Raw genomic sequence first — 13,811 nt, 5'->3', positions numbered from 1 at the left:
CTTCCAAGTGACACTGAGGATGCTGCGGTAGGCAGAAGAAGCTTCTATGTATTTTTTTTCAAGCTGGCTATTAATGCTTTTCTTATATCAGGGACCCTTGGACTTAACCCTGAAGTACTGCGTGAGAAGGAAGACGGAGTCTATCGACAAGAGATTCTGTTTTGATATAGAAACTAATGAAAGGTAAGCTGTGCTGATATGAATTGACAATGTCCCCATGTGCCAGATGCTGAGCCTGGGTAGGTATTTTATTTTCCTCTGTCATCTCTTGTTCATAAAAATGAGCAAAATTATTCATGACATCATTGTCTTGGCTCTTCTGACTGCCCTTTCAGGGATCCCTGTTAGAGCTGGCCCAGAGCTAGTTCTCTCTATTCAAGGTTCAGTCAGCTTTGCCTCACTTGCTTTAGGCAGAACAAGTTACTCCTATGATTTAATTTGCTATTATATATGCAAAAGGTCAACATTTGGTGATGCTACAAAAGGACAGGGTAACAAAACTCATTCTTTTTTATTTCCTAATATACAAGAACAAATGAATTGGAACACATATTTAAGGGGAGGTAGATTGGATGGAGGGTGGTAGTGGTATTAGGGATTCTTTTTTCCCCATTTGGTACAAACATGATACAGATTTTCCTACTTTGCAGATATTTATGTAAAGTGGAAATAGTTTGGTTATCAACTTTCTGATTTCAGCAAAAGCTTGCAAACTTTGGACTTTGTTGCATTTGTTTCTCTCCAGTGCCCTCTTTTTGTTTTTTCAACCTGGGCAATTTTATCAGAGGGGAATTTAACTTTTAAATTTTAAAATGAGAACATTTGGAGTTACTTTGGAAAAAGGCATGTTATATAGTTGGGAGGTTGATCCAAAGTTCAGTGAGTAAATGTGTTTATTTTATTTCAGTCCATTATTTCCATGTATTAGGCACTAAGTAATACAGTAGAATTTAACAAAATGATCAGATTACTAGAAAGGAACTTGAAGGTTGAATTACAATATCATATGAACAAAACTATTAGTGACTGGAATCATATAGATCAGATTAAGAAAATAAGGCATTTTTTTGTCTGGGAATAAGTAACTATTAGTCCATTTCCCCATTTTAAATTTCTGTTTGTGGAAGGGTAAGCTGGGACGAAGTTGAGAGAGTGGCATGGACATATATACACTACCGAATGTAAAATAGATAGCTAGTGGGAAGCAGCCGCATAGCACAGGGAGATCAGCTCGGTGGTTTGTGACCACCTAGAGGGGTGGGATAGGGAGGGTGGGAGGGAGACGCAAGAGGGAGGGGATATGGGGATATATGTATACGTATAGCTGATTCACTTTGTTATACAGCAGAAATGAACACAACTTTGTAAAGCAATTATACTCCAATAAAGATGTTAAAAAAATTCTGTTTGTGAATCTATATGCTTTCTTTGTTAAGCATGGATGGTCCTGGGCATCCCTGGTGGCACAGTGGTTAAGAATCCACTTGCCAATGCAGGGGACACGGGTTCAAGCCCCGGTCCAGGAAGAGCCCACATGCCGCGGAGCAACTAAGCCCGTGTGCTACAAGTACTGAGCCTGCATACCACAGCTACTGAAGCCCGTGTTCCTAGAGCCCCTGCTCAGCAACAAGAGAAGCTACCACAACGAGAAGCCCACGCACCACAACAAAGCATAGCCCCCGCTCTCCGCAACTAGAGAAAGCCCGCGCGCAGCAACAAAGACCCAACACAGCCAAAAAAAAAAAAAAGAATGGATGGCCTCAATCAAAGAGGGCTGTAATTGTAAACATTGTTACTGATAACCATAAGGCTGTCACTCATTTTCCCCCACAGCTTCAGGCCCAGTAGGAAGGGGAAAGTGACTGTTGGCTGTGTCTTCCTTTTCATGAACCTTTAGTGTCTTTGGCTATGCAGCATCAATGTACATAAATGAAATTAAAATTTTCTGTGTCTAGTTCCATTCTGATTCACTTTTCAGCTTAAATTTGCCGCCCACTTGCAAGTAATATTCCCATAGACTCAAAGCATTTGCAAACAGTTTGGCCCTAAGGTTAGGGGCTAAGACCAACTCATCTTTATATATCTTGCATCTAGTGCTATGTATAGCTCATGGTAGATACTGAATTTGGTATTCATTTTTAAATGTGTTTTTCCCTAACCAAGAATGCTGAGGAATTCTGAGAACAGAACCCAGGAATTAAAGTTTCAATGTATCTATGATTTTACTTGCCACATATTGGGCACTTTAAAAAACATTCCCTCATTTAACAGGTGAGGAGACTATTAACTTGTATATATTTAACTGCCTTGCCTAATCAAAGTCACATAGTAGCAAGGCTGTGCTCAAACCCTGGTCTGTAGGTCTCCAAACCCCATGTTCTTTTTAATTTTATTCCATTGTCTATTATAAGGAGAATAAATATGTTGTGAAATAGAGGGTCAAATATAATAATGAATAGATGCTGAGGTACCTCTGTGCATGTGGAGTTTTCTGAGTGATGTGACATCTGCATTTGCTTTCCTGGCTGGTCAATCAGATATAAGGGGCAGAGACAGGCCTCCCAGTAGACATCAGGCACATTTACTCATGTTCCCTGTGGGATAGAACAAAGGAGTCTTTGAGTCCCTTTTTCTATTTCCAGAATAGAGGATAACTTTTCTATTAGTGTTCCTACCAATATTTGAAGCCACAGGCTCATAGGCCATCAGAACTTGAAGGGCAATAATAATAGTAATAATGACAACAGTGACGATGATGATGACAACAACAACTGCTAACATTCTCTGAGTACCTCTATGTGCCAGGCACCATTCTCAGCCTTTTAAGTGTATAATTTCCTTTAGTCTTCATCAGTCAAATGAAGTAGGGGATGTTACTATCCCAATTTCACAAAGACAAGGAGACAGAAAGAAGTTAAGCACTTAGGTTATACAGCTATTAAATGTTAGAGCTAGGATCCAAATCCAGGAATACTAGTTTCCAAGTCATACTCTTAACCACTGAACTCTACAGCAAATATGCTGTATATGCCTTTTTTTTTTAGATGAGTGACTCAGACCTCAGGGTGGGCAAAGGATTTGTCTAAAGTCATAATGGAAAAGCCTGGACTAGAAGTCATACTCTCTACTTTGTCGTCTTGTTCTTAGCAGTATTTTTCTTTGAATTTGACTTTCGGTAGCACCCAAGAATCTCCAAATGCTTATTGAATAGTCACTTATTTATTCTTTCAGCTTCTCCGTATGGTCAAGAGAGGACACATACCAGCTTATTGGTTTCCCAAGTAGGGAAACTGAGTCTAGAATGGGCTTAACATCCTATCTAGTCTACAGCATCTGCTTTTATGTTTGTTGCGCATTTGCTTGCCCTCCTTCCTTCTGGCTTCAGGATTCATCTGCGTAGCTGTTTTTACAAAGATTTCTAGACTTTCTAGCCCCATAAGATATATCCAAAAGGTTGGATGTTTCTTAGAAAAAGTTAAACTTGAAAGAATCCAGTGCCCAAAGCCAAGTCCTGGTTTTCAATTGATTCTGGCTTAAAGATCATTTGGGGGCTTTCCTTTTTTTTTTTTTTTTTTTTTTTACTTAAGGGTTTAGTCTTATTGAATATTATAAATTGAGTCTGTGAGGAAAAAATTGGCATGGGTCGATAGGTGGTCACAATGCTTATAAGCTCCCGAGGACACCTAGAATTCAGAATTCCTTTTCATTAACTGATGACGATGTTAGCTAATATCCCTAGTTCAGTAGCAAATCCTGTAAAGTGTAATTGTGCCCAAACAGCTAAAGAGCAGAAAAAAGAACGATTCATTCTAGTTAATGACTTGCTTTTTCTTTTTTTTTTTCTTTCCTTTTTTAAGGAGTACTTTAATGGAATAAGAGACAGAAGGACAGGTAGAACAGGAATCTCATGATATCAGAACTGGAAAGGACCTCCCAGCTTGTCTGCTCCAACATTTTTATGGATAAAGAAACTGAGGCACAGTGACTTTTCCACTGAACTCTCTTGTAATTGCTCTTATCATTTCATGACTCTGAGAGAGGTCTCACCTTAACATAGAAGGAGTGAGAGTAACAAGCATCTCATAATGGCACAACTACGCAGAGAATGGAAGAGACCTTATACCTGCAACATTATGGTCAATCCCCAAATTCCAGTTTGGTTTTGAAGGTCTAAAAAGAACAAGAGTATACAAAATTGGGGTATCTCTGGGTATGTAGTTATAGTTACTGCAAGTAAATAAAATAAAATTAGATTTGAAGTCATCTGCCATGCAGAAGAGGCCTTATAGTGTATTAGTTAAGAAAGAACATGGCTGCTGGACCAAAATTGCTAAATAGAAATCCTGGCTCTATATTTAACCACTGTGTGAACTTAGGTAACCTCTCTGTGCCTCAGTTTCCCCTTCTATAAAATAAGGATTACTATAGTCCCTGCTTTATAGCCTTCCTGTGTAGATTAAATGAATTAATACCTATAAAGTACTTAGAAAAGAACCTGGCACCTGGTGAGCATTCAATAACTATTAGTTGTCATTGTTATTCATAACCTTGCTTAAATCGGCCAAAAGGCCTCCCCCCTGTGGCTGAGCCATTGTGCATGTTGTTGACTTATTTCCAACTGAAATGCTCCTTGGACATCCTAGGTGGTAGAAGTAGCAAGCCATTTTCCTGATAGATGAACGTGCCTGTAATGAACATGCTCAGAACCCCTAGAGCCCAGACCAAATGGCTGGCTTCCAAGAGAGAGAGGCAGGGTGAGCCTCAGTTTGGCTCAAGCACAGTGGGGCCAGTTTAAGTGTGTATTATGGTTAGGTGTCAGTATCTGCCTTCCTATTTCCTTGTCCAATTCTGGCATGAGGCCACCAAGATACCACCTCCACCAGTGTTTCCAAAGTTACTGTTCTCTAAGTTCCATTGTTTTTCTGAGTAAAACAGATTATGAGAAGTTGGAAATCTATATGCCTGTGCCTGCTCAGTTTGATATCTCCCAGAGCTGAGAGGGACCCTAGATCACAAGACTTCAATCTCTCAGGTGACTTTTCTGCTCTCAACTTGTCATTTTTTCCTTAGGCCAGGAACCATCACTCTGCAAGCCCTTTCAGAAGCTAACAGAAGACTATGGATGGAGGCCATGGATGGGAAAGAACCTGTAAGTTATCCTGGGGAAACCTCAGCAACAGAATCCAGTATATGTGTCGCTCTAGTGGTAGCAGTGGGTCCAGGATAATTAAATGGTGATAGATCTTTGATACTCAAAATTTTAGAGGTAGAAGGAATTGTTGAGTTGACATTTCTTTTTTAACAAGTTAGGCAACTTGAGTTCCAGAGAGGGTGAAAGACTTCTCTAGGATCACTCTCAGAAAGGCATCACAATGGGCCTAGAATCCAGGTCTCTCAGCTTCTTGCTCTGGTCTTAGATTATGCAGCCATGCCCACAAAATCTTAAGAAAGAAAATTAAGCCTTTTTGCAGTTTATAACATTAATATGTGTTCATATATAAGGATGGAAAATAATTTCCATGGTTGTGAACAAGGATTTATTAAGATTTTATTCAAAATGGTTTTGCTGCCCCTCCCTTACATCCCCAAGTCAGCTTGTTCTCTTTAAGGGCAGGAGATGGCATTGCCATCCTATATCCCAGGATGCACCACTCCATTTAGAACACTGTTACATATGATGACAAGTAATACTTTTAAAAGGCTAGTGATTATCATAGAAAGACCAATATGAACAGTCAGAGGTCACTGAAAAGCATTTTCTCTCTTCAGTATCTTCTGCGTAGGTTTCTTCTCGTGGCATATGAAATAATATCAGCTTCCTAGTCTTGGAATCCCAAAAGGTTAGATTTGGATCTGGTTCTGCCATTCAATGATTGTGTGATCTTGAGATAGTTATTTAATCTCCGAGACTGTTCTCTTCTCTTAAGTAAAATGGCTTTAATAATTTCTGTTCTACCTACCTCACAGAGTTGATTTGAAAAATCAGTTGAAAACCAGTTTGTCAACCATAATGTACTATATTAGGTTGAGGTGCTTCTGACTGGTCTGAAGGTTGGGTACAAACATACTGAAATTCAACAGTGTTTGGATACAGTCCAATCTTCTTGCTTTATGCAAGGCAAAAACTTGCTAAGAGGGGAAATATATCACAGGGCTTTCTTTCTGTGTGTTTTCAGTGCCTTGGAGACTAAAGAGGAGTGCCCAGATGCCAGATTGCATTAATAGCAACCAAGATGGTAGCAGGAGAGAAGTGGTGTTGTGAGGACTGTCATCCAGAAAATAGGCCAGGGCCTTTCTCCCCTTCCTCCCCTCCCAGAAACCTGGAGCTTAACTATTACATGCCTGTGATATTTCTTTAGGAGGATAGTAGGAAGCTCAGCAAGGCATTTTATTCTTTTTTGTTGTTCATATTTCTTTCTTCTTACTTTTTAAAATTGATGTATAGTTAATTTATGATATTGTAAATCATTTTACTCTTAATTCCCTCTCCTGAAATTGCTCTCCCTTTAGGGTTTTAAAAATCAAAGGATACAGATGGCTTTTTGTGGAGAATGATGTTAGAACATGGGCCCACTGCATGTGGATCCTTACCAACTTGATTATGAGAGACGTTTCACAAATATCTTGTTTATAGCAGTGGTGAAAAGGGGCTGGCCAAGCACAGAAACCTCTCTCACTGAAATATCCTTTGGCATACACACATAGGGAGAAAATTTTCTTTTAAAAGGAGAGATTGTTAAAGCAAACTATACAGATGGCATATAGAGGACTTATTTCCTGCAGCCTCACATTACTAATGTTGTCACTACTTTATTAACCCCCCCCAATTCATTGATCTTATACATAGTATGCTTGCCTTTGCTTAAAGTGTCAAAGAAGATCAGGACTTGAAGGAACATCTACTCCAACCCTGATCATTTTAGAGATATGAATTTTGAAGTCTAGAGAATGAAAAGGACACACCTAAGTTTCATAATGAGGTAGAGGTAGAGGTAGAGCCAAGACTAGGCTTCAAGGGTCAAGGATCTCCTCTTTGGTCTCTCACATAGATATCACAATGCATACTTCAAGATGGCTCAGAGAAATCTTGGTGAATGCATGGATCTCTTTCAGATGGGCACTTGCCTTTCTACAGGGAAACACCCATTAATGTCTCTGGGCGGGGAGGTTGGTATTAGGAATATTTAAATTTTACCATCAATGCCAATTACCCAGGTATCCATGAGAAAATCACTTTCTTTCTCTCATGCTCTCTTGCTCCATCAGAAAAATTCTCTAAGCTTTACATAAGTAAATGTCTAAGATGAGTAGGCTACAACTGCAGTGAACTGTATGAAATCCAGTGTAATCTTCAGGGATTGTTAATCCAACTGTTCCTAGGGACCTAGGCAAAGATGATTCTGTTTAGCCCATTTTCTTTCTTGTTAAAGCCTTAAAGTCGCTAATGGTTTTGATGGCTTATTTGGGGAAAGATATTTAGTATTTGCTGTACTTACCTATAGTGATTCACAATAACCATGGCTCTTTCTGTCTCTTTTTTTGTAGATCTATCACAGCCCTATAACAAAACAGGAAGAAAGTGAGTCAAATTTCTGATCTACTGACATTATGAACTGTTAGCTGTCCTAATCACAGTAAATGCTATCATCAATGATATGTAATATTGATGCAAGTGTATTTGTGGATACCTCTGTAGGGAATGAAATTCAGGCCTATTTTTTTTAAAAGGTGTTTATTGATTGAATTAAGGAAGTCACTTTATCTTAGCTTATGGGTGGGGTAGTAGTAGTAATATAGAGAAACACATTATATCCTTCTTTTTCTAGACACATGATAGAAATTGTGTGCATTTCCAGCCTCACATTTCACATTTGATGTAGCTCATGCCTAAAGCAGACATAATGCAAAGGGTCAAGTAAAAGCATTTTGTGTTATAAGAGTAAAAACTCTAACCACCCTCTCCCCTGAATGAGGAATCTTTCCACCTAAGGGTGATTGAAGAAGAGCAACCAAACCCCTAGTTCTCTCACTGCGGTCTCTTAGCAAGATCATTGAATGCTTAGTAGGTGAGGTTTATTACAGCAGAATCTAACTCTGCTTTCTTTTGCTTGAAACAGTGGAGCTGAACGAAGTGGGGTTCAAGTTTGTTAGGAAGTGCATCAATGTCATTGAGACCAAAGGTAAGATATGAACCATAGCCTTAGCAGTGTTTGAATCTGGTAATTCTTTTTATTATTTATTTATTTAATTTTTATTGATGTACAGTTGATGTACAATATTATATGTTACAGGTATACAACATAGTGATTCACAATTTTTAAAGGTTATACTCCATTTATAGTTATTATAAAATATTGGCTGTATTCCGTGTTGTACAATATATTCTTGTAGCTTATTTATTTTATACATAATAGTTTGTACCTCTTAATTCCCACCTCTATTTTGCCCCTCCCCTCCCCCCAACCCCACTGGTAGCCACGAGTTTGTTCTCTATATCTGTGAGTCTGTTTCTTTTTTGTTATGTTCACCAGTTTTATTTTATCTTTTAGATTCTACCTGTAAAGGATATCATACAGTATTTGTCTTTGTCTGATTTATTTCACTTAGCATAATACCCTCCAGGTCCATCCACGTTGCTGCAAATGGCAAAATCTGGTCATTCTGAATTTTTCCTAGGCAATTTCTCTAAAGGAACAATGATATCATCTATTAGTCAGGACCCGTTTTAGGAAAGGAGACTGTTTATAAACCTTGAGTACTAGACACAATTTTTAAAATTTCCACAAATTGCAAATCAGTGGTATTTAACCATGTTTGGATAATTTGTGGTTTCCTGCTTTTAAAGATAAAGAGCTTCAAATGGCTTATAAAATATTCTCAAATACTATCTGGCACTCTTCAAGTAGTGTTATGATAGTTCCATCCTAAATAAACAAGAGTTCAGTTTCTGCCACAATACATATTGATTTGAAAATTTTGGTGGGCAAAGTTAAATTCAGGCAAATGTGGCATCAGCATTTTTCCAGGTTGACAATACTCTCTTGTTTCTCTCTGAGAATATTTTGAATGTAGGCAAGTGTAGTGTATGAGCCAGGTCTCTTTTTTTTTTTTTTTTTTAAGTTACTTCAATCTTTCTTCATGCAAAAAATGGCTGTTTGCTTCACATCTGCCACACTGTAGGCCTCTCTTACTTTATACCACTGCTCAGGGGCAATTTGAAGGTTCATGTTTCCTCCTTTTTCAACTAAACCCTAGTTCCTTGACAAGATGGTAACACCATTCTCAGCCATCCGCTGCTACTCAACTGAGCATTTTCTTCTATTTACTATAGAGTGTGTTCTTTTCTGTTCAGGTTAATGAGGGCTTGGTACAATCCAAATGAAAGTATGAAAAGAATAATTTGCAGAGCTGTTTCAGGACTGTTCCCCTATTGCAGGGGAGGGCTGGAGAGATTGGAGAGAGTAGGGAGACCCTTTCCTGTTCGAACTGACTCCATTGTATAAGTACCTACTTTCTCTACCCTGAGGGAGATGAGAGCTCTAGCTATATAAATAAAACTGACTTGGTTTTCTTTCCCTAGGGATCAAGACAGAGGGATTGTACCGTACCGTGGGCAGCAATATTCAGGTTCAGAAGTTGCTGAATGCCTTTTTTGGTAACAATTTTTATTTCATAATTCTTTTTTGGAGTTGTCTGTGTATTGGGAAGAAATGTGGCTATAAGAGAAAGGAGACATTGCTAAAGAAGGTTGTAGAATATATTTTTAAAAATATTTTCAAACATAAAATGTACACTTATTTGCCTATCCTGAGTCAGAGGCCATCTTGCCTTGAAACATCTTATTCACTCCTCAAACCCTTTGCAATCTGGATTCTACCCCAACCTCTCCATTGGAACTACTCTGGCCAGGCTTAGAAGGCACCTTCTTGTGAAATCCAGTGGACTCTTTTCAGTCTCTATCTTGCTTGATATCCTTGTTGACCACTCTCTCTTTTTCGAAACTTTCTCCATACATGACTTCTGTGACTCAATGGTCTCTTGATTCTTCTAACATCTTGTATTATTCCTTTCAAGTGACTCTTGTCAGGTCCTTTTTCTTTTTCTTACCTTTTAAATCTTGTCTGGGTATTTCCCAGCATGCTATCTTTGCCCCCCTTCATTTCTTCTTCTACCTGTTTTCTTAATGATTGATTTTTATCCTGGCTATGGATCACATTTTTCTTTTATACATATGTCTAGTCATTTTTGTTGGATACTGGACATCATGACTTGAGTGTTTCAATTTCTTTGACTTCTCTTTAAGAGTGTTGAATTTTGTATTGCAGGCAGTTATTTGTGGAGCAGCTTGATCCATTTGAGGATTATTTTTAAGCTTGTTAGGATAGATATAAAGTATCCTTTCCTGGCTAGTTTAGCCTTATATCTAAGGTCTGACTTCTTTTGTCTCTTCATTCTTAGTTATTGGAACTTAAACATTTGCCAGCTTTGTGTGAGTTCTTGGTATTTCTTTGCCTAGACTCATGGATTTTCATCCTAGGCACTAGGATTTATATTCAATAACAGACTCAAGGGGACCCATAGCTAGGGGTTTTTCAGTTCTTTTTTTACATAGCTCCCTCTTCTCTGGTACTCTGCCCTGCAAATTCTAGTTTCCTCAGCCTCTCTGAACTTTGAACCTCTCTGAACTCTGAACTTTGATCTTTGTCTCTTCAACTGAGCAAGACTTGCATGCTCAGCTTGGTCTCTCACTCCCCATGCTACCATCCAGAAAGTGTTTTCAGGTAGCAAGCTATGGCGATGGTAGGGCTTATTCTTGTTTTTTCTCCTCTTTCAGAGTCATAGTCTTATACTGTATGTTATTCAATGACTACAAACAGCTATTTCATATATTTTGTCCTGTGTTCTAATTGTTACAACAGGAGGGAAGTCTGGTCCCAGTTACTCCAACATGGCCAGGAGTGGAAGTTCCTCTTTGTGGTTTTTACTAGCACCTCTTTGCTTTCAGCACTCAAAAATCACTAGTCCAGACATCATCTCATGAGTTCTAAACTCATGGATTCAGTTTCCCACTGGACCTGTGCTTCTCAAACATACTTAGATCATGGCACATATTGGAATGATCATATCTGTGTAGCACACTCTGATAAGTGGACAAAACTGATCATGGCTGAGGCAGTAAGCTCCAAAGGCTGAGGAAGTCAGTATTGGAATTTTTGCGCAAGATCTCTGTACATAGATGTTCCACAGGTACCTATGTTTTACATGTCCAAAACTAAACTCATTGTTTATCTCTTCCTGAAAACCTGCTCTTCTTCCTTTTGTGAATGGTGGTGAACTATCTGGTAAGCTCAGTTCTCATAAAGTGTCAGAGAACAAATTGAGTGTGGAAAGCTGCAGTTTGGATAAAGCATATATTTTTGGTCTTTTCTGTAATGCATAGTTTACCTTCCACAAACCTGCAGGCCTGACATCCTAATCTATTAACACTTGAGGGTGCTGCAGCATCCAGTAAGAACAGTTATGGAGATTTTGCATTGTGGATTACATCATTGGTACCTCAATATCTGTTTCTATTTATCATTTTACACTGTTGACTTTTAAAAATTTAAGCTGCGTTATTCATGGCCAATTTACATTGCATTTTATAAGCTAAGGACACTTTTCATATATAAAACAGTTGACAGCATGGCCCAGGATATTTAGTCTCTGAAAAATTATTGAACTATTTAGAATTCTGTTTCCAGTATCACTACATTCTTCTACCTGATGTATAATAAGCTAAAAGAACCGCCATGGTGGGCATCCTACTGATTCTGTTACAGGCTTCAATAGGACTGAAATGGTTCATTCAAATCACACATGACAGTACAATTCAGTTAAAGTATCATGGAAAGTGGCTGGGCTGGTGTAGTGCATGTGTTCAACATCAACCTCCAAATATCAGTACTCATAAGAATATCTGAAAAATAGACAATAGTCTATTATATTCAGAATATTTATATTCTGAATAAAAATATTTATAAGTATTTTATAAAACAGTGTTAATTTACTTATGTATGCATAAAACTGGTAAACCCTGATCCCTGCCCCAGATCTAAGAAATTCTAGATCTGGTGATGATCCTCATTCATTTATTTATTCATTTAACAAATATTTGAGTATCTACAAAGGGCCAGGCATTACACTCAGGGCTATAGATTAAACACTGAGCACACCACTTGTATTTCCTACCTTTGTGGGACTTACATTCTATGGAGAAGACTGTCTGTCAGCTAGCGTATAATCTATAAATATGTAAAGAGACCTCCCTTCTAAGCTTCTTTCGTGTTATGTCTTCTGGAGATTCTCACTGGGATACTCAAAATTGCCCTGCTTCTTTTGACCTATCCTGATCTTTTCCCATACCACTACGAATTGGCTGTCTTGGCTTCATGTAGGCTCACCATGATTTATCCAGGAGAAAGAGCATTCATTTCCTTTTGCCAGCATGATATCTTTTCCTTACTTCTTTCCTTAGGTCTCATGCTCTTTGCTAGTCAAAAAGACACTTCCAGCCACTTTTTTAACCCAAACAATCTGCGGACTGCAGACTACTTTCTCTATGGCATCTTCTATAACACTTGACTGTGGGCTTTCTTCTGTTGTTTACTAGAGCCTTCCATACTTCCCCTACCTGAAAATCTGTCTTTTTGGCAAATATAATATAACACTAAGTTAAAGGGGATATATCCACAGTTAATAATTATTTTTCAATCAGTCTGTTGGTTGGTTAGTCACAGTTCTCCCCTACCCTAGATTGTTGCATGATGCCCTATGTTAGTAGATCCTACAAACTGTGAGGAATAGTTTTCACTTGTGCTGGATCCATCAAAAACTACCTTGGTCACAGAGAAACTAATTTGATTACCTCAGAGGCAGTTTGGTACCACATCTAAAAGTTCTGCTTCTTCACCCTTTACCAAGTCATAGGCATTTCATTAATGATAATGCCTACTGTTATCCTTGTAATCTTGATAATCATAATTATGCTCATGATAATGCCAATGTACCTAGCACACTGTGGTAACTCAGTAACTGTTCCTTCAATGGAACTCTGAGATCATGTTGTGCTTCAGAGACTAAGTGTTTTACAATGACTGGAGCAGAGGGGTGAGATGGGGCATGGAGGGCAAAGAGACTGGATATATTAACAGAAGTTCTTGATGAAGTTGAACCTGGCTAGGAAACCATACACAGAAAAGCATTGTTCCTACAATACTATTACCATGACAGAGGCCTACTGAACTAAACAGAGGAGAAGTTGGCATGGTGAGTGAAGTAACTAATCACTAAGATGTTATTTAGGTATTTAAATTTCTCCTTTCACATTCATGCTATTAGAAGAAAATACATTTTATTTTCAGAAACCAAGTGGAATATCACCTAATATAATCATATGTAGAGAGTTAAATAGAGTAGAAATGTGCACACATGGATGATAGTAGACATTTTTTATTTCCATACTTAATGCAAAGTATTCAGCACCTGAAAACTTAACTTTAGTGTTAAACTCATGTATATTTAGACAAATAGATAATAAGTATATATTAAACAGAAGCAACTTCAAATTATATGAGCTCTTTGGCTGAAGGAGAAAGAAGTCCATTAGAAAATAAAACAAAACCATGTTATACTCCACTTCAGTAGTCCCAGAACTTGAACTCTATGCATTAATCTTTAAAGCAATTCTATATGTTAATAATTTTTATTATACTCTAGAATAGTGTGGAGCTTTAACTTTCAATACATATCAAAATGCCTTATTCCTAAGT

General features: G+C 38.1%; 1 protein-coding gene across 7 annotated transcripts in view; it reads left to right on the top strand.

Annotated features, from left to right (window-relative positions):
* The window catches only part of OPHN1 (oligophrenin 1), a 630,165-nt gene that overhangs the window by 377,092 nt on the left and 239,262 nt on the right, over positions 1-13,811 (top strand). For all 7 annotated transcript variants that reach the window (XM_082444939.1, XM_082444938.1, XM_082444940.1 and 4 more), the window contains 5 exons: positions 92-183; positions 5,071-5,149; positions 7,546-7,579; positions 8,118-8,180; positions 9,581-9,655. In XM_082444939.1, the coding sequence (XP_082301065.1) occupies positions 92-183; positions 5,071-5,149; positions 7,546-7,579; positions 8,118-8,180; positions 9,581-9,655 (343 nt within the window). The remainder of the gene's footprint in view (positions 1-91; positions 184-5,070; positions 5,150-7,545; positions 7,580-8,117; positions 8,181-9,580; positions 9,656-13,811) is intronic.

The sequence above is a fragment of the Balaenoptera physalus genome (genome assembly GCF_965194825.1).
Source record: "Balaenoptera physalus genome assembly, chromosome: X".
NCBI lineage: Eukaryota > Metazoa > Chordata > Mammalia > Artiodactyla > Balaenopteridae > Balaenoptera > Balaenoptera physalus.
The sequence above is the reverse complement of the archived record's forward strand: the minus strand, read 5'-3'. Positions and strand labels throughout refer to the sequence as shown.